This window comes from Vidua chalybeata, chromosome 28 (genome assembly GCF_026979565.1).
Source record: "Vidua chalybeata isolate OUT-0048 chromosome 28, bVidCha1 merged haplotype, whole genome shotgun sequence".
Classification (NCBI taxonomy): domain Eukaryota; kingdom Metazoa; phylum Chordata; class Aves; order Passeriformes; family Viduidae; genus Vidua; species Vidua chalybeata.
In genome coordinates, this window is record NC_071557.1 from 3,627,545 (window position 1) to 3,645,524 (window position 17,980).

General features: G+C 48.2%; 2 protein-coding genes across 2 annotated transcripts in view; both read right to left on the reverse strand.

The window, feature by feature from the left end:
- ANTXR1 (ANTXR cell adhesion molecule 1) overlaps positions 1–11,677 on the reverse strand; it is a 66,106-nt gene extending 54,429 nt beyond the window's left edge. The window contains 4 exon segments of the mRNA XM_053966350.1: positions 678–759; positions 3,326–3,397; positions 4,021–4,092; positions 11,266–11,677. Of these exon segments, the coding sequence (XP_053822325.1) occupies positions 678–759; positions 3,326–3,397; positions 4,021–4,092; positions 11,266–11,417 (378 nt within the window). The 5' untranslated portion in view covers positions 11,418–11,677.
- Positions 11,678–14,398: 2,721 nt separating this feature from the next.
- On the reverse strand, positions 14,399–16,586 carry GKN1 (gastrokine 1). Its single transcript, XM_053966545.1, has 6 exons — positions 16,575–16,586; positions 15,915–15,968; positions 15,633–15,773; positions 15,392–15,502; positions 14,897–15,038; positions 14,399–14,487 (listed from the first exon to the last, which is right to left on the reverse strand). Exons 1-6 carry the CDS (start codon positions 16,584–16,586, stop codon positions 14,399–14,401), a joined length of 549 nt encoding a protein of 182 aa, XP_053822520.1.
- Positions 16,587–17,980: the final 1,394 nt, after the last annotated feature.

Sequence of the window (17,980 nt, forward strand, 5' to 3'; positions counted from 1 at the left end):
AGCCAAACCAAGCCCAGAGCTGTCTCCCATTATTCTCCTCTCTGAAAACCCCATCCATTTTCATCCCTGAGAAACATCATAGGCCCAGTGCTAGATATTCCTCAGCAGCTCCAGATCAACTATTCCAACTGCAAATAACCCAACAGCTCTGCTGGGTCACCTGAGGTTCTGCAGTGTGTTCACTTGTCAGTGATGGGACAGCACTTCCAACAGTTCAAACCCCTCCCAAATACCCACGTGGGACAGATGTGGGAGGGAGTGCAGGAGCTCAGTTTTAGAGAAACTGCTGAGCTTGTAAAATATGTGAAAAACATGCCCAAAAGGAGAAGGCAATAAGGTCTGCAGTTACTTGGCCACCCCAGGTGTGAGCTGTGACCTCACCCCACTCAGCCCAGGTAGGACTGACAGCTTCCCCCCCCTCCTGGACACAGAGCCACGGGGACCCAATGCCACTGCCTGCCCCTAAGGAGAAAAGACAACTCTGCCCACAGAAGGCAGAAATAAAGAGAAGGAGCAGAGTCTGGAGCTGCAGCACGGAGCCCTTACACTCCCTGTACTGGCTGCAGCAAAGGGACAGGGTCCCACTCACCCACCAGGGAATTACCACCCAGCCCCCTGTGTTGTACAGCTCCTGAGGAGCAGAGACCCTGCTCAGGCCCTGAGCCTGCCCCAGTTACCCTCTCAAATCCTTCGTGCATGTACGTGTCCCCTCCTGGCAGCACCTTCTGCAGCTCCTCCAGGCCCTGGCGGATCTGCTCCCTGCAAGGAAGGCAGGCACTGTCAGAGCTAGGAGCAAAGCCACCAGCAGGTCCTGACAGGCACTGTCAGAGCCAGGAGCAAAGCCACCAGCAGGTCCTGGCTGGCACTGTCAGAGCCAGGAGCAAAGCCACCAGCAGGTCCTGACAGGCACTGTCAGAGCCAGGAGCAAAGCCACCAGCAGGTCCTGACAGGCACTGTCAGAGCCAGGAGCAAAGCCACCAGGATGTCCTGAGAGCCAGCAGAGGTGGGTGATGGACACAGCAGGTTCTGCAGAGGTGGGTGATGGACACAGCATGTCCTGCAGAGGTGGGTGATGGACACAGCATGTCCTGCAGGGCACAGCCAGGCACAGAGACTGGGGAACAAGAGTCACCCCAGTGTTTGCACAGGGTGGGTGCCTCTTCAAGGATATGGAACACAGAGTTGTGCTCCCAGTGCTCCCAGTGCCTGGGGAAAGCAGCACAGCAGTACCATCCCCGAGGGCAATATCCACACATTTCATACATTTCTTCCTAAATAAATATTCCCTTCTCAAACCTCAGCTGACTTGCACCTGGCTCCCTTTCCTCACACGTTTGCTGACTTGGGTATGCCAACATCATCAAACAGCTACAGACCATCCTGGCAAGTGCAGTTTATGTGGGGCTACATCCCCAGCTGACTGGAAGCCTGAAGCCTTTCCCAATGGCTCATTGTGACTCAGGGTGTGTGTTTTAGCTCTTTTCAGGGGTGTCAGGCACAGTGACAGATCACTGCAGGCTTGGAGGGCTAGGCAGTGATTTGTTGCTCCTCTGAGTGGCAGACACCAAACTCTGGAAGCCAAGCACAGGCCAGGAGTCTTTAATGCAGATAAAAGCCTGGGGTGTATCTGAGCAAACTGCACAATCCCATGGGAAGGGGTGAAGTCATTGCAGGCAGGCCCACACCAGGAGTCACTTTTAAGCCCTTCAGAAAGGCCAGTTGGTATGATCACCCACTCAGAGCTCACTCTGAGAGGCTGACTGCAGCAGGGCATTGACGCTGCTCAGTCTGCACAGCAGAGACTCCCTGGGGAGCAAAGCCTGCTTTGGCCAAGGGCTGAATTATCAAACTTCCAAGAACCCATTTTGTACCTGTGAGGTCCCAAACTAGATAGACACTTATAAGGCTCCTTCTCTCAGGCAAGCATGCACATACCAAACCAAAGCTAGGTATAAAATGGAGCATTCCCTGTGATCAAAACTATTTCTGAGAGGTTGATACTGACATTTTAAAGTATGCAGCAGAAGTCATTAAAGTTTGTCATTCCAGACCCGTTAGAGGCACAGAGTTTTCCCAAAAGGAATGCTCAGCACCCTCAGCCCTCACTTGCAGATGCTGAAATACCCCACAGAGGCAGGAAAGCTCTCCCAGGTGACAGAGCCCAGCACAGCCCTTGTTTGTCAGTGCCCAGTAAAACCCAGCAGTGAGCTGGCTCTGAGACCAGTTCATAGCAACATCCTGCTCCCAGCCAGCACTTCTGGGACAGCTGGGTAAATATGGAACACATCCCCACATGGGAACATTTCATAGCTCAGAGCCTGAGCAGAAAGGAGATCCCTGCAGTGGGGTTTGCTCCAAGGGTGGGACAGCAAGGGGCAGGGAAGAGGCTTTGCTTTGGCACACAGTTAAATAAATGTGGTTCATTCTCTTCATCCCTGCTGCTGCAGAAAGTGGCACGAGATGGCCAGGCTGGCTGGGTTTAGGGACATTTTCAAGGCTGGTGTGAGTGTGCACTGCTCTGTAGGAAGGCAGCCAGCTTCCTCCCCATGGCAGCTGCTCTGGTATGTGATTTCAGACATCCAATACGTAAAACACATGCTGACTTATACACTCCACACATGTGGTACATATATTTTTGCTCCACGTGGCAATGAAGTTAACAGAGGAAGCGAGAGCGATTTAAGGACCTCATCCAGCTCTCCTTGGAAGTCAGAATAAAATAATAATAATAAAAAAATCCATCCTGTAGGTTTTACTGGGATTAACTTGGGGGTCTGTAAGGGGGTGGCAGGGACACTCTTCACAAACAAAGCAATCTGCTATTGCCAACAAATCCACATCCCTGCAATCCACCACAAACACCCTTTGTCTGCGACACACCTTCAGACCTTCCAGGAAATCACATTCCTCTCTACCCCAGGAGCGTGGGTGTCACCTCTGCCTTCCAAGCCTGTTTTTATGGGAAGGGAGTTTCACCTATTTGCAGAAGAAACTCCCAGAGGATGTTCCACAGGCACCGAGTCTCTGCTCCTCTGACAAAATCCTGAATCCCTGGGGAGTGCAGGCTCCCTCAAGGAAACCAGGGTGAGCTAAAACCCTGGCAGCTGACTGAAGCACATTTGGAAGTTGAAATTAAGCAGGGAACCTCTGCCTTGAGAGGCCTTAGTGCATTCTAGTAGGTGAGGATGGGCATGTGACTCTAGCGGTGAAACTGGGAAGCACAGAGGTGCCACAACACATTCCCGGTGGGATGGAAATCACTGAGGAAGGTGAGGGAAGCTACAAGGACACAGAAGCTGCTGTTGACCTTTAAGCCTCTCCTTACCTGTCTTCTGTTAACCTCATTAGAATTGTCCCTCTGGTTGAGAAAACAATGAAGGACATCCTCAGCTGAGGGCTGGAGGAGAGAAAAAAGTGAATTAATGTGGTGGTCAGAGCAGAGCTCTGTGTGTGCAACACAATCACACTCTGCCAACCCAGCTACAACTCAACAGGATGAAAATGTGTTCTGCCCTGGGCCTTCTTAGTCCAGGGAAACCTTGGGGAATCCTTGTGAAGGATGTAGAGAACACTTGTATCACAACCTTGGGATTGCTAAAGCCAGAAAGACTTAAATGCATCCTGAGACAAGGGAGGGCTCCTTATGTTTGTCACAACACCTTCCATCCCCTGTCCCCAGGGATTCCTCAACCAGGCTCAGGTCATTCAGGGCCTGAAAGCCACAGCCAGGGGCTCTCCCTGCAGCCCCAAACTTGTGCACCTCAGGCAGCAGCTCAGAGACAGGAGGATTCCTCCCCCACAGACCTGATTCAGGGAAGGCTGGCAGCAATAAATAGAATTCTTTTATCTCTCCCTGTTGCCCACAGATCAGGAATGTGGGGAAGAGCAGCCAATGGAGGATGTGAGGAAAGCATCAGGAGTTCTTTCTCCACCACATTTCCCCATGGGAAGCAGCAGGTGCTGGGACTGGGAGCCACTGGCAGACCCAGACCCCAGGCAGGGAGCCACAGCCCTCCTTACCTGATGAACTTGCGGGCCAGGTGCTCCACAAAATGATAAATCTCGTTCCAGTGATGCAGGACACTTCCTGACCTGGGGACACAAGGATTACAGGACACATCAGGGTCACTCTTCTGTCCCACATTGCTCAGTGAGGCATTTGCTTCTGCTTTGTTCAACACTCACTGCCCATGCTCTTCCTTGAAAGAGAGATCAAACTGCAATTGACATTTCCTACTTAACTTTAAAAAGCAAGAATAATTCCCGCTCCATGCAAGTGTTTGAGGCTGCCCTTGGCAGTGGCTTAAGGCACTTAGGCTGGGCTTTAACAGAGCCTTAACCAAATAAACCCTGTGTGAGTGAGGAGCTGTTTCTCTGCACAATGTTTTAGATTAATTCCACCCACTCACTTCCAAACCATTACACAGAGCTTTTAGCTCAAGTGTATTCTGAGAATTACATGCAGTTGGAGGAACAGATTATTAAACTCCTCCAGTGTTTCCACTGTGCCAGAGACTATGAAAAGTAAAACACCTCAGTCCACATCTCAACTGCTCTGGTTAATTCTTTCACACCTCAGTTAAAGATAAAACAAACTAATTTTGCTCCTCAGGAGAATAAACCATAGGATGTAATGGGGTTGGATTACTCTTCTTTATGTTGTAAGAACGAGGAAAAAATTAGGTTAATCAGAATCTTTCAGCACAAAATGCCCCTTCTGGCATAAACACTTGTGTGAACACTGGAATATTAATATCAGGGAAAAAAATTTCTTTCCTAGAGTTGGAAAGTAAATGTGTCATCACTTATTCAATTCATTGAGTACAATTAGAAATATTTATAGGGGAAATAACCATTCCAGCTTCAACAGAAACTTCATTGACCTGCAGCCTGAGGAAGAAGAGATGAACACTTGAGATGGCTTTTCACTTCCCAGGAAGAAAAGGCAAACAAGCTGTTCTGTCCTGGCTCAGCTCTGGGAATGCCAGTGGAGAGGCAGAGCAGGTCCCCAGCCTGACGCAGCCCCCCCAGCCTGGCTGCTCAGGGAATAAACCACAGGATGCAGTGCTATGGTTTATTGCTATTGATTATTATTTATTTAATGCTGTGATGCTGCACCTGCAGAGGCACCAGGAGCATGCAGAGCTCGTTCTGAGGGTCCCAGACATTTCCTGCCCCTTTCCCCACACCTGCTTTTCATTCTCAGCCGTTCCCTCCTGCTCCACAATTCCTTGCGCTGCTCTTTCCCTGCGTGACCCCCACCAGCCCATGCAGAGATTACATTTACCTGTGAAGTTGTGCAGTGTCTCTTTAATGAGCTCCTCAAAAATAACCCAAATGAGGACCTTTGCTCAGGTATAAAAAAATTCCAGGCCCTGTGCAAAAATTGTGACCCTGTACCTTGCTGCACAAAAGACTGGAGCCCAAAAGTTTAGGATGAGTTTAAAGCTGTCATTACAGACACCCTGATGTCAGAGCAGGCAGGATCATCAGCAGATGCTCTTAGTGCTGAATTCTTCCTTTCCTTCTTTCTTTCCTCAGACCAGGACACAACACGATGGCTTCGTCCCCACTCAAACGTTAATCAGAGGAACAAAGGAACACCAAATAGCAAAACCCTTGATAAACCAATTAAACCACACAGTGAGAAAATTGGCATCATAAGAGATGCAGGGTGACACACACCAGGACTTGCTCTCAGACAGGAAACTTAAACCCTGCTGCATGCAAACCCCAAATTGATAGAACAGAGACACACAGAGCTCAGCCCCAGGTGCAAATTCCCCTTGGATGTATGGGATAACTCGGAGAGCTTGAATTCCACAGGCACTCCAGTCCCAAATAATTTCCTGGAACTGGCCTGGAAAAGATTTTTTGTCTTGAGATGGTGAGGCATAAAAACCTCTTGACTTTACAGCAAGGGTCACATCAGTCCCCAGAAGACTTGGACAGGCAAGGCTTGGTTAATCAGAAATCAGTTAGTCCTTGCTTCAGTGAAACAAATGCCACTTTAGACCATACATTCATCTCCCAAAAAGCACACCTCAGTGAAGATCCCCACGTTTCCTGACCCATTTGGTGGCAGACACAAGGAGCTGGGACCCACAGTCCCTGCCCAACCTCCTCCCAGCCTCCAGGTAAAACAACCTTCAAGGAAGTTCTTGCCACTGCTACAATCATTAAACCAAACCCACTCTGCCCACAAAGGGAGGATGCTTTCTGCTCAGTTTCAGGAGTGGGATCACTGGAATATGCTGCAATCCAGTTTTTCCCCATCTCTACCAGAGGGAGCTGGGACAGGGGCCAAAAATGAAGGTTCACACATTGTCCTTTCTGCACAGCAATTCCCACCTGGGCCAGGCAGCTCAGCCTGCCTGGAGTTCATTTCTCCCTCTGCTGTCAGGGGCCAGAAATGCCCGGGCCTGCACTTAGGAAAAAACACTCCTTGTAAATAAAATGCATTTTCTGAAACACCCTTCAGACTTCTCCCATTCTTCGCTCGGCCTAAAATGGACAAACCCAATACAACCACATTTCTGCAGCCAGTGCAAAGCTCACAAAAGCAGCCTTAGCTCACAGTGTCCACCTCCTTGAGCTGTGTCATTCAGCAGCCACACTGTAAAAGACACTTCCTTTGCACAGTGAGGTAGGCCAAGAACTCTGAGTAGGATGAGTATTTCTAAAGTCCAACTGTAAGATAAGAAAAGCCAATTTTCAAATAGTTGTCTCCTCATATTGCCAGAAGAAACAAGACAATCAGCGAGCCAAGGCTTTGCAGCTGAATGGCTGATGCTTTAAACTTCCAATTTAAGAAAAGACTCATCCTGAAGATGCCAAAATCTCTTCTGGAGAAGGGCCCAATAAAGGGAAATTAAACCCAAGTAAACCATTCTCTTTAACAAGAGAGTGAGACATTCTGTGGCCATCTCCACTGGCAGTTTGTACCTCCAAAGGGAATGCAGGTGTTGAGAGAGACACTGCAGTGGTTCCAGCCAAGCCCTGCTCTTCAGCAGGCACCCTCCTCCTCCTCACTGGGAAAAGATGCTCCAGAACCCAAAGCTGCAGCAGCTCAAGCCTCCCTAAACTTGGTCTTCCTTGCACTTTTTAGACTCGACTTTTCCATTTCTGCTGTTGCACCTTCTCAGAATACCCGAGGGTTTACCCAGGTCACGATCTAGAAGGGTCACAGAATCAAGCCCTTACACCAAGACCTCATGCGAGTTAAGTGCTCTGCAGCTGGAAGGAGGTCATGAAGACACTTGGTTCAGAGGCTGATGTTGATCCAAAAGTCTCCTTAAGCTTGCCTGGGTTTGGACTAACTCCCAGAAGTCTCACGGCTCTCAGAGATGACATTTACCTAAGAAGTTGTGCAGCATCTCTTTATTGAGCTCTTCAAAACCAACACAAATGAGCCCAAAAGCATCCTTTATCTTTCCAAATACTCCAGGAGCAATTCTGAAAGCCCTCCACAGCACAAAGGCGCCCGAGAGGTGATGCAATTCTTGGAGGAAACGCTGTTATCTTGTGGCACACTTCACACCAGACAGCTCACTGCCAAACCTTGCAGGTCACAAAAGCAGCCCACAGGGGCTCAGGTCAGAGCAGGACAAGCCTCTAAGCCCAGCCTCAGTCCAAGAACATTCCTTGTTCTGGAATGGCTGGCAGGGGGTATGCAAAAAAACAACTAATAAGCAAGTAGCCATGACTTAATTGACATCAATCAGCAGACAAAGTGCAGAGTGCTGCAGACACACACTCGGTCCTGGCTGGAAGGGAGCTCCTGCCCATTCCTTTCACCAAGGAATGCTTAATCCAAATGCATCACCGGGTAAAAAACACATCCACAGGTCCTGACTCTGGCAGGGATTTCACACATGAGCTCAGCTCACTGCAGTTGCCTGCCCTTGGCAGAACTGGGAGTTAATTACGTTCCTTTAGGCAAAAAGACACAAAAATGCACAAACTTCTCCACCGTGCCTTGATGGCATCCCTCAGCCTTCATGCTAACACAGAGAAGAATCATCCCTCCACATCCTTGCAAGCTGCTGCCATCCCAACCAAATGCACACCTTGCTCTGGGTGCAGGCATGATCCTGGGAGAATCCCAAACGTTCCAGCTGTGCTGGGAGAGGGGAAGTTTGCTCACTGCAGGGCTGGGCACAGTCAGCTTGGGGTGGTCACAGTCAGCATAAATCAATAACACAGAATATTTTTACAATAACTGCACAATTTGTCAGCAAGGACAAACGTTTGGGCTTTTTAGCAACATCTCACTGCTTCCTCATTGTGGTGTGTCTTAATTTGCAGCCTGCTGTTAATTCCTTGGCACCAACTCCTGCAGTGTGTGGAGCCTGAACCCACAAATCCTCTCAGCACCACAGAACACAAAAGGAGAGGCCACCCTGGACCAGCTCTCCCAAAGTAAGCCAGGCCTACCTTCCACAGCACTGGGCTTATCTTGATGTGACCTTCACCCTGAGGTGCTCAGCACCTGCACAGAACCCAAACTGCAAAGAGGACACAAGCCTAAACAGCAAACAGCTCCTCTAAAGAGAAAGTAGCAACTCCAAACAGCAAATAGCTACTCCAAATAACATACAGCTTGAGACCAAATTGAGAAAATAGACACAGTTTGAGATTTTGCCATCAAGGACAAGAAGCATGGTCTGTGGAAGGTTCCTCACCCGTGGCTTGGGGTGGAACCAGATGATCTTTAAAGACCTCCCAGCTCAAACCATTCTATGATTCCATCAGAGTGTTAAAAGAAATGTGATAACCAGCTCCACCACAGTAAATCTCTCACCAGAGGTTGAACAACCAGGTCCAGTGGTGTACTGTACCAGGAACAGCTGAAAAGCCACAATGCTCCTCCAGAATTCCAATGGAGACAAAGGAAATTTTTACAGCAGATCCTGTTAATTTCTGCACCAAAAAAAAAAAAAAAAAAAAAAAAAAAAAAAAAAAAAAAATATCCCAGGAATAGGAGCTCTGCAACTGTCAAAGCAGGGTTTTTCTTGGATACCTCGATACCTACACTGGGGCCAGCCTGCCTGCTTTAAAGCTTGTGCCAAGGCTTGTGTTTCCACCCAGATCCGTAATCCTGTGAGCAAAGCTCAGAAGTCATGGATTTTAGTGGGGGAACAGCACAGAACTTGAATTAAGGACCTGCTGAAGTTACATTAGCTCAGAGGTGTAACACAGCACATCCATGAGATTTGAGAAATCCTTCGGTCCTGCTTCAGCTCCCAGGGCAATGCAGCTGACAAAAGCTCTCTGCAGTACAAATCATGCTCTGGGTTTGTTTGGGTTTGGGGTTTTCCCATTTGTAGCAATAGAGTTATTCCAATTAATAACTGAAAATGAGTCAGCCAGGTAGATCTTTCCACTGAATAAAATAAATAAATCTTCCCCCTGGAGCATAGGACAACTGGCACACTGAAGCAGCCGGCGTCTCAGCGTTAGATTTTACCCAGTATTTTGTAATAAAGGGTTATGTAATTCCAACTCATTTATACGAATGGAATGTGGGAGCTACTGCAAAAAACACTCCAGAGGATCAGTCAGAAACTTCATCTGTGAGCACTTTCGGCAATGTGCAAATACTTTCCTGTCTCTGAAATTTATGGTTATTAATGTAAGTGCCATGGCTCTAGTAGGCATCACCTCCAGTATTTCCGAGCCTTTGGTTCAAAAGAGCTGCTCTTGATCAAGAAAATCAGGACAATCATTTAAGCTAGTATTTTTTAAAGTTTTTTTTCTTTTTTTTAATTGTTGTATTGCTTTAGTAAGAAGCTTTCCAAAGCTCAGGACAAAATGATTCCACATTGCTCCATCCACATCTGAAAAAAGCGGCACTCCTACAGTGCCAGGGAGGTGACAGTGCCACAATTAGTGATGAAAAAGTGAGGTAGGAAGTTATCTCCAGCACAAGCAGCTAAACAGGCAAAATATGCATTTGATTAACAGAAGAAACAAAGAAAGTGTGACTCAGCTAGGGAAAATAAAGCTCTTTAAATGAGGCACTCAAGCTGTTCTCCATCCCAGCAGCTGAATTCAGCCCCCTCTGAAGGGAGTAGCCCCTCTCTGGGCTGGTTTGTACCAAAGCTGCTGCTTTGGGCACAGCTGAGGGGGAACAGGGACAGGGACCAGCTCGAGGGCATAAGCAGAGCTCCCTGCTCTCTTCCCAGCCCTGGAGTTGGTGCCTGCAGGAACAATTCTGCACTCCCTGCACATCCCAGCCCTGGAACTGGCGCCTGCAGGAACAATTCTGCACTCCCTGCATGGCTCAGCCCTGGAATTGGTGCCTGCAGGAACAATTCTGCACTCCCTGCACATCCCAGCCCTGGAATTGGTGCCTGCAGGAACAATTCTGCACTCCCTGCACTCTTCCCAGCCCTGGAGTTGGTGCCTGCAGGAACAATTCTGCACTCCCTGCACATCCCAGCCCTGGAACTGGTGCCTGCAGGAACAATTCTGCACTCCCTGCATGGCTCAGCCCTGGAATTGGTGCCTGCAGGAACAATTCTGCACTCCCTGCTCTGGTGGGAGCCCTGGAATTGGTGCTTGCAGGAACAATTCTGCACCCCCTGCTCTGGTGGGAGCCCTGGAATTGGTGCCTGCAGGAACAATTCTGCACTCCCTGCTCTGGTGGGAGCCCTGGAATTGGTGCTTGCAGGAACAATTCTGCACCCCCTGCTCTGGTGGGAGCCCTGGAATTGGTGCTTGCAGGAACAATTCTGCACTCCCTGCTCTCGGGGGAGCCCTGGAATTGGTGCTTGCAGGAACAATTCTGCACCCCCTGCTCTGGTGGGAGCCCTGGAATTGGTGCCTGCAGGAACAATTCTGCACTCCCTGCTCTCGGGGGAGCCCTGGAATTGGTGCTTGCAGGAACAATTCTGCACTCCCTGCTCTCGGGGGAGCCCCAGCCTCCCCAGCTCACGGGAAAGCAGAGGGGACCCAGGTGCTGCCCTGCTCCCAGGCACTGTTTTAAGACACTCCAGTTCAGTACACACAAAGCTCCCGCACTGGGAACATCTGTACTGATGTGATTACAGAGCACTACGGGATTTAGGCACCGGACCTACCAAAGAAGTTACCACAACAATAACAGAGCAAGCAGTCCAGAGCTGCAGAGGTCCCCTGGGGACACAGTGACTTCTACAAAACCCAAATGCAAAGAAAACCTGGTTGGTATCAGCGTGTGCCCTTCCAGTTCGTGCCTAGCCAAAGAGCTCTGTGAAAAAGAACAAAGCAGGACTGACTTACTTGTCCAGGATGAAATACAAATCAAATCCTCCGTAGCAAGCAGGACCACCATTCTCTCTCTTCCCACTGTGTCCATCACAGGTGAGTGTAAAAATTGCTAGGAAGGCACACTTGAAGCCAAATCTCAAGATGCTTTGCTTTGCAATGGCCATTATATCCAGAGAGGAGGAGAAAAAGAAATCTCTTCTTCCAAGGCTCCTTTATTTCACAGGTTTCTCCACAAAAGCCATTCAATGACCTTTAAAAGCTATAGATGTATATTGTATTCCTTAAAACTCCACTCGCCACAGTTGTCCACGGGAATTGCAAGACTTTCCCCCTTGTTTCCCGTGCACTTCTGTTTCTCGGTTTCAGATTTCAAGATGCACAATACTGTATTTCACTTTTTTTTTTTTTTTTAAAGGGACTTGACCCTCAGTCTCCCTTGCAGCTCTCGGAAAGCAGCACCATTGTTTGCTAAGAGCAGCAGCAGCCTCCTCACAAATCTTGCTTTGTCACGGACTTCAGAAAATACAGGGAGGGTTTGTGGCTTTTCCTCCCCCCCCCCTCCCTTAATTATTATTGTTATTATTAAAGATGGCAAGCTCTGCTTTTCCTTAGCAAAAGCAACTCAGAGAATGCCATCTCGCGGCCAGAACTCGAGCACATTAACAGCTGCACCGGGACAGAGGCTGAGTGCTCCCAGCACCAAATCCCAGCCTGGGCTGCGTTAGGACAGACCTAAAGCCCAGCCCATCCCACCCCTGCCCTGGCAGGGACATCTCCCACTGTCCCAGGGTGCTCCAAACCCTGTCCAGCCTGGCCTTGGACACTGCCAAGGGTCCAGGGGAGCCACAGCTTCTCTGGGAATTCCTTCCCAATATCAACCCTTCCCTCAAGGCCATTCCCCCTCATCCTGTCACTACATCTTTGTTTTCCACACAGCCAGAAGAGATGTGCAGAGACACCTTTGCTCCCCACATAAGCAACATCTGAGTTTAAAGACCTTTAAAACCTTGGGGCAGCTTCACAGGAGTGAAAAGCCACGCCAGGCTTCCTGCCTCGCATTGTCTCACTCCTGAGCAGTACTCAGCAGTGCCTGTGCCTAGCAAAGTCTGCCCCAAATCACCACCCTCACCAAACTCAGTTCAGCCTCTAAAGCCTAAACTGTGTTCCAAGGAAACTCAGCGGAAAATGTAACTCCATCTGCACTCACCTCCCTTGTCTCCTTCCACAAACAGCACCACAGGCTCTAAAAGCAGACAGGACAGCTCAAAAGGAGCACCATCCCCCAGAGAGAGAGCCCCTGGTACCTCAAGTTCAGCTTTTACTGGTACAGGAGCTCCCAAATTTCCCTCCCAGACCCTCAGGCCACGCCAATCTCCTAAGTGCCAACACCTGGTGAGTGGAGCAGCTTCAGTGGGGGTTTCAGGGGATGCAATGCACCTCTGTCAGGCTTTCCAGCTGCCCTGCCCTGCTCAAAGTGTTACATTTGTCTTTAAAACATCCTTAGCCAAAGCTGGAGGGGGAGATCAGATTCTCTGTGGGTTCAGAGTGACTCGAGGCCCTGGAAAGTTTGGGAAAAGCCAAGGAATGAAGCATCAGATGGAGCTGTGAGTGCTCTGAGATGGAGGGAGCTGCTGACCAAGGGAACACTGAGCTTTATCCTGAAATTCTGAATTTCTTCAGGGCTAATCCTCTTCATATGCCTGCCTCAAGAGTGTGTATTTTTGTTTATGATCTGGTAAGAGCAGCACCAACACTCTGGCTCATGTGGGACACAGGAGGGGTGTTGGAATTTGTCTGCCCTTTCCCCCCTCACTAAAAATGCCAGAAACAAAAACATTATGAAGATTGCAGGCCGTGTGTGAGAGACTGTGTTCTAGGCTCTGTGTGTGAGGCAATAACGAGGTGTTTTAATTGCACACAGCTGTGCAAAGGCTAATTAAGCTCCAGCTGGTGCCTTTGGGTTTGGGAGCACCTTTGGGTGACTCTGGGGTGGTTCCCTTTGGCTCCCAGGTGCCTGACCTGGATGATGGGTAGTGGCTCTTGTCCATATCTAAAAATCACAGTCCCTGTTTTCCAGGGGACCTCAGGAAGCTGTCACAGCACCGTGTGGAAGCTCCCCATGCTCCCCAGTGTTATTGTCACAATGAAATGATCACTGCACAGGAATTCCTGCCCGCTGCATCCACCTTAGAGTCCCTGGCTGTGTCTGCAGTGCTGTAACTCAGCACAGCTGTGCTGGAACTGCCCCCACTGCACTCTCCTGGTGCTCTGGGACAGCAGACTCCTCTGGATGGGAGTCGAGTGCCTTTTCCATCTCAGCTGTGCAACTCGAGGCTGACACTCGATGGCCAAGAGGATTCTTTTCTTCCCTGGACTGCTGAAATTTTTCAAGGGATCAGGAGCTCCCCGGGGTGGAAACGTCTCAACTGAGTGCCATAGGCTGATCCAGACCTCCCCAGAAGGTGATGAGGCTCCTCAGCAGCCCCAGTGCATTGACGATGTCATGGTGTGAGGCAGCACAGCAGAGGCTGAATGGCTCAGCTCGGGGCATGCTGCCATTGTGGTTAGAGAAACGGAAATACTCAACCTTGATTGTAAAGATTTGAGCAACAGGAATCTCAGCCTTGCTTTATGTTAGGGACAGAACAACTCTGTATAAATCCCACAAAGGAGACTTCCCTTCCCTTAAAAAAGGCAAATTCATTGCTTTGCATTTCTTTTCTTCTGCTTTTTGTGCCCCCTGAAACAAGATTTTTAATGAGAAGCATCTTTCCCCAGGCAGGGAAGGAAGGTCCTACCTGTGAGTGTCTTGTTTGTACCATACACACCCTGGGGCCTGCCCAGCTCTCTGGGTGTGCTGAGATGAAAAGAGCAATGGAAGGGCTCAAATGGGGCAAAATATTTTCTTGGAGGTGTTCTTAGATGAAAAAGGGTAGAGTAACGACAAACAGGCTGGAATTAATCCATGATGAAGGAATTTAATTGATAGCTCTGCTCACCAACTGATCTGTTCCAGTACTCAATCCTCAGGAAGGAACCTCTTGAAAGAAGAGATGCCAGGGAATAACTCCAGCAGGGTTGGCTTTGGGCAGCAGCTGCAAGGCTGCTGCTGGAGCATCCCCACAAGGCTCAAGAAAGGCATGATTTACACAAAGTTATCATTATGGCAGTAGGTGAGGGCCAAATATTGAAGGACATCGAGCTTGATGCATGATCCAAGATTGAACTGGGGTCCTTCAAAAACCAGGAAAGAAAAGCAATTACCATGAGACATGGATTAAGATGCTGTTAAGTGCTCTGGGTCAAGTCAGCTCTGAGCTGAAGGACAGAGGTGCTTAGAACCACCCTTTTTATTGACTGGGTATTTCAGGGGAGTTCAGTGTGAGCTGAAACACTTTGGGACCAAAATTTAGCCTCCTTAAGTTAACGAGCTGTAAGGGTTTTGCTTGGGTCATTTATGGGAACTATGACCCCACCCTGTTCCAGTCCTGATCTGCAAAGATGTTGAACCCTTTGTACAACTGCTGAAACCTTTGATTTCTGTCTGACTCCAGGTGGAAGAGCAGCAAGTGTGCATTGGTCATTCCCCAAGGGAAACAAATGCCAGGTCACTTAGAGACAGAATTCCTTTGCTTGCACTCACCATGAACTTCATAAGCCACATAAGTTGAGAGCCCTCTGCACATAGAGAAGATGTCTGGTCCATATGATTCGAGGTCACGAATAATTCTCTTCACAAGGGTGAATGTGATCTCCTTTGTAGGGGGTCTTGGACGAATCTGGTTCTAAACATCATAAACCAGCATTCAGCAAGGTCTGTGCCCTGCTCTGTTTAACTCCAAGCATATTCCCAGCTTTAGTTGTTGTAAACATTTTAAGAATAATCTAACTGAGCTACAACATTGGCCAAACATGTAAACCCTCCACTGGAAGCACTGGAACAAGGGTATTCCAATTTTCAAAAGTTTAAAGTCACATTGTTGTAAAATGCCAGTGAAATTGATAAAAACATCTAATTAATGGTGTCACGAACCTGGTCTTTAAAGTACCTGTTGGTTTTTAAAATAGCAAGGTCTCACATATGAATATACTTTACATTAAGTACAACTTTCCAAGTAAATTTCCTTTTCAATCTTACCCTGATGTCTGCAGCCAGCTGGGGAAGTGCATCAAAGCTGGGCATCTCTGTTCTGTTCATTATGGAAATGTAGCAAGCTCTCTCTGGCAGCACTTTGGTTGCCATAAAGCCCTGTAAAATAAAGTTATTGACCACTCGGAATGTAATCATTAATACTGGAATTTTATACCTATTAAAGAAAGTAAAAAAGCACTTTTTACTGACTGTATGAGCCACTCTCTGAACAAGAGACTGCACTCACCGTGTCATAGTTCCAGATGGTTTTCCAGTAACCATGGTTGGTCTTTTGCTCAATACTTGCCACCAGCCATTTCTTATTGATGGTCATAATTTGGTAGCCTCCACCAATGGAGATTTTCTTGCTTACTTCAGTCTGTTGATGCTAGAAAAATGAATGAAAGTACACTTAGACTTTCAAGTGATTATCTGCCCAAGGCTTTAGAAAAATGAAAGGTTCAAGGAGATCTCTGAAGCAGGGAGCATAGAAAGAGCAGCAATGTGGAAATTGTTCATTTGTACTCACGTAATCAGCAAGGGCTGGAGTCAGGACAAGTCCAAGAAGGACTGCAGTCAAAATCTGAAATGAAAATCAAATACAGAATGTAACTGCAACTCTGGCTGACAAATTTGGCCATGACAATCCTCCTTCCCTTTTCCTAATCTGATGTTTAAGGCTCCTTCTTGGATCCTTTTTTTGCTTTCAACCTGGGATTGCATCAGTGCTCCCAAAGGGAGGCACCCTTGCTTTACCCCAGGGTGCTCAAAGTAGACACATTTCTCACTTGCTCTCTCAAGAGCTGAATCTCAAGCTGTTTCTCAGAGCTGTGCAGGCACACACAGCTATTTTAGAAGAGAGAAGAGAAAGCTTTTCCATTTCTTCTGCCCTGGCATTACAGGGAAGGGCTTGATGCACTAGTGCAGTGCTCCAGTGGTGCAAAAGCGTTGACAATAATGGGCATGGATTAGGCTTCCTGGTTTCTGAATCATGTCCAGCCAAGCCGTGAAGAAATCCTTACCTCCCCAGCTCCTCTGGGGAGCAGGGGCTGAGCTGCTCCTTCTGGAGGAGCACAATGGCCTCAGAGAAGCCTTAGTGCTCCAGAGAGGCAGAAGCCCTTCTGAGAGATAAAGGAACGGGTTTGAATCAAAGGTTCAGTTTGTAAGGAAGAAAAGCATGCATACTTACAGGGAGATGCATCCTGACTGCAAAGCTGATGCTGCTGAAGGCAGAATAAATGATGTGAGCCTCCCACCTTTTATTTGTTTTAAGAATTAGGTGTGGAAGGGCTGAATGCTGCAATAAAATTATTTTGTCATTTGTTTCCCTGCTGCATTTCACTGATAATTATTTCCTGGTGAAATACCTTGATAACTGTGGGGATTGTACTTTTGGAAATTTTGATCTGCTGGAGTCTGATGATTATGAGGTAGGAATCTGTTGGCAGGCAAAAAAAAAAAAAAAAAGGTTTTTTTTCCTCCTCCAGCAATGCCACATGTATGATGTTTTTCCTGCTCAAGCATAACCCCAGTGCCAGAGTGGTGTGAACTTTCATTGTGGTGCTCCTTGGAGCTTTTCTTGATGTTCTAGTTTTTGGAATAGATTAAAGGAGGTAAGGATTTAGCTTTGTGGATTCCCAGCAGTGCTTCTCTCAATAAAGCATTAGCTGCAGTATCCATGCTTTGGGAATTATTACTCTTGGAGAGCAGATTAAAGGGAAGATGGTTTCTCAGAGGGGAGGCTGGGAAGCTCATCTGGGAGGCCCACAAGAGCCATCAGTGCTCTTGTGTCAGACTTTACACTCAGGCTTTACCCCGACCTGGTTTTCATGACTGTACTGGGAACTGTGAGAGGGAGACGTGGGAGTGACACTGCTCATATCAGGAATATTGGTTACCTGACCCAGGCAGGGAACAAGGGACAATCACTCATCCCCTGACAGCCCTGGAACATTATCTACCTGTGTCAGCCTGAGTGGAACGGCACCATTGTTACCAACTCGGGATAGGCCAGGGCACAAATCTCCTGGGAATTAAGTACAGCCATCTCCTGACTCCATAAACAGCAGTGCTGAGGGGAGCCTTTGAGCTGCCCTGGACTGCAGTGGGCTCCACGAGCATCTCCCGTGGAGTGGGATGCCTCCCAGAGCTTGCAAAGCCTCAGGTCTGCAGTACTCAAGAGACTTCTGAAGACTGGGCTGGTATCCCCCACTCCTCGAGACTCAACCCTCACCCACTGAGAAAGGCAAAGATGTTTGACCCGTTCCAGTGAGCTCCAGGGAATTCTTAACAGGTCCTTTTGCACACATAGATAGAGATGGAAACAGCTCTGGGCCTGTGTGTGTGCAGGAGGAGCGATTAGGGTATGAATGTTGCTATCTTGAATCTATATTTCAGTCTTTGTTGTAATTGTAGTAAACACTATTGAATCACCTTGTAAATGAGTCAGTGTTTAAATATTCTTAAACCCTTTGTACCCTCACCCTTTGCAGCCCTGGACTCTGTGTATGCCATTCTGAAGTGATTTTAATTTGATTTTCCTTTGCAGGTTTCATCTATGCAGTAAGCAACAGACTAACCCTTGCCATTGAATGC

What these genes read in the sequence shown, in the direction of transcription:
- GKN1 (XM_053966545.1), bottom strand. An exon ending in AGCTGGCTGCAGACATCAGG is followed by an intron (nt 15,039 to 15,391) that starts GTAAGATTGAAA and finishes TATGATGTTTAG; the next exon opens with AACCAGATTCGTCCAAGACC. An exon ending in TGTGGCTTATGAAGTTCATG is followed by an intron (nt 14,488 to 14,896) that starts GTGAGTGCAAGC and finishes TGGTTTTTGAAG; the next exon opens with GACCCCAGTTCAATCTTGGA.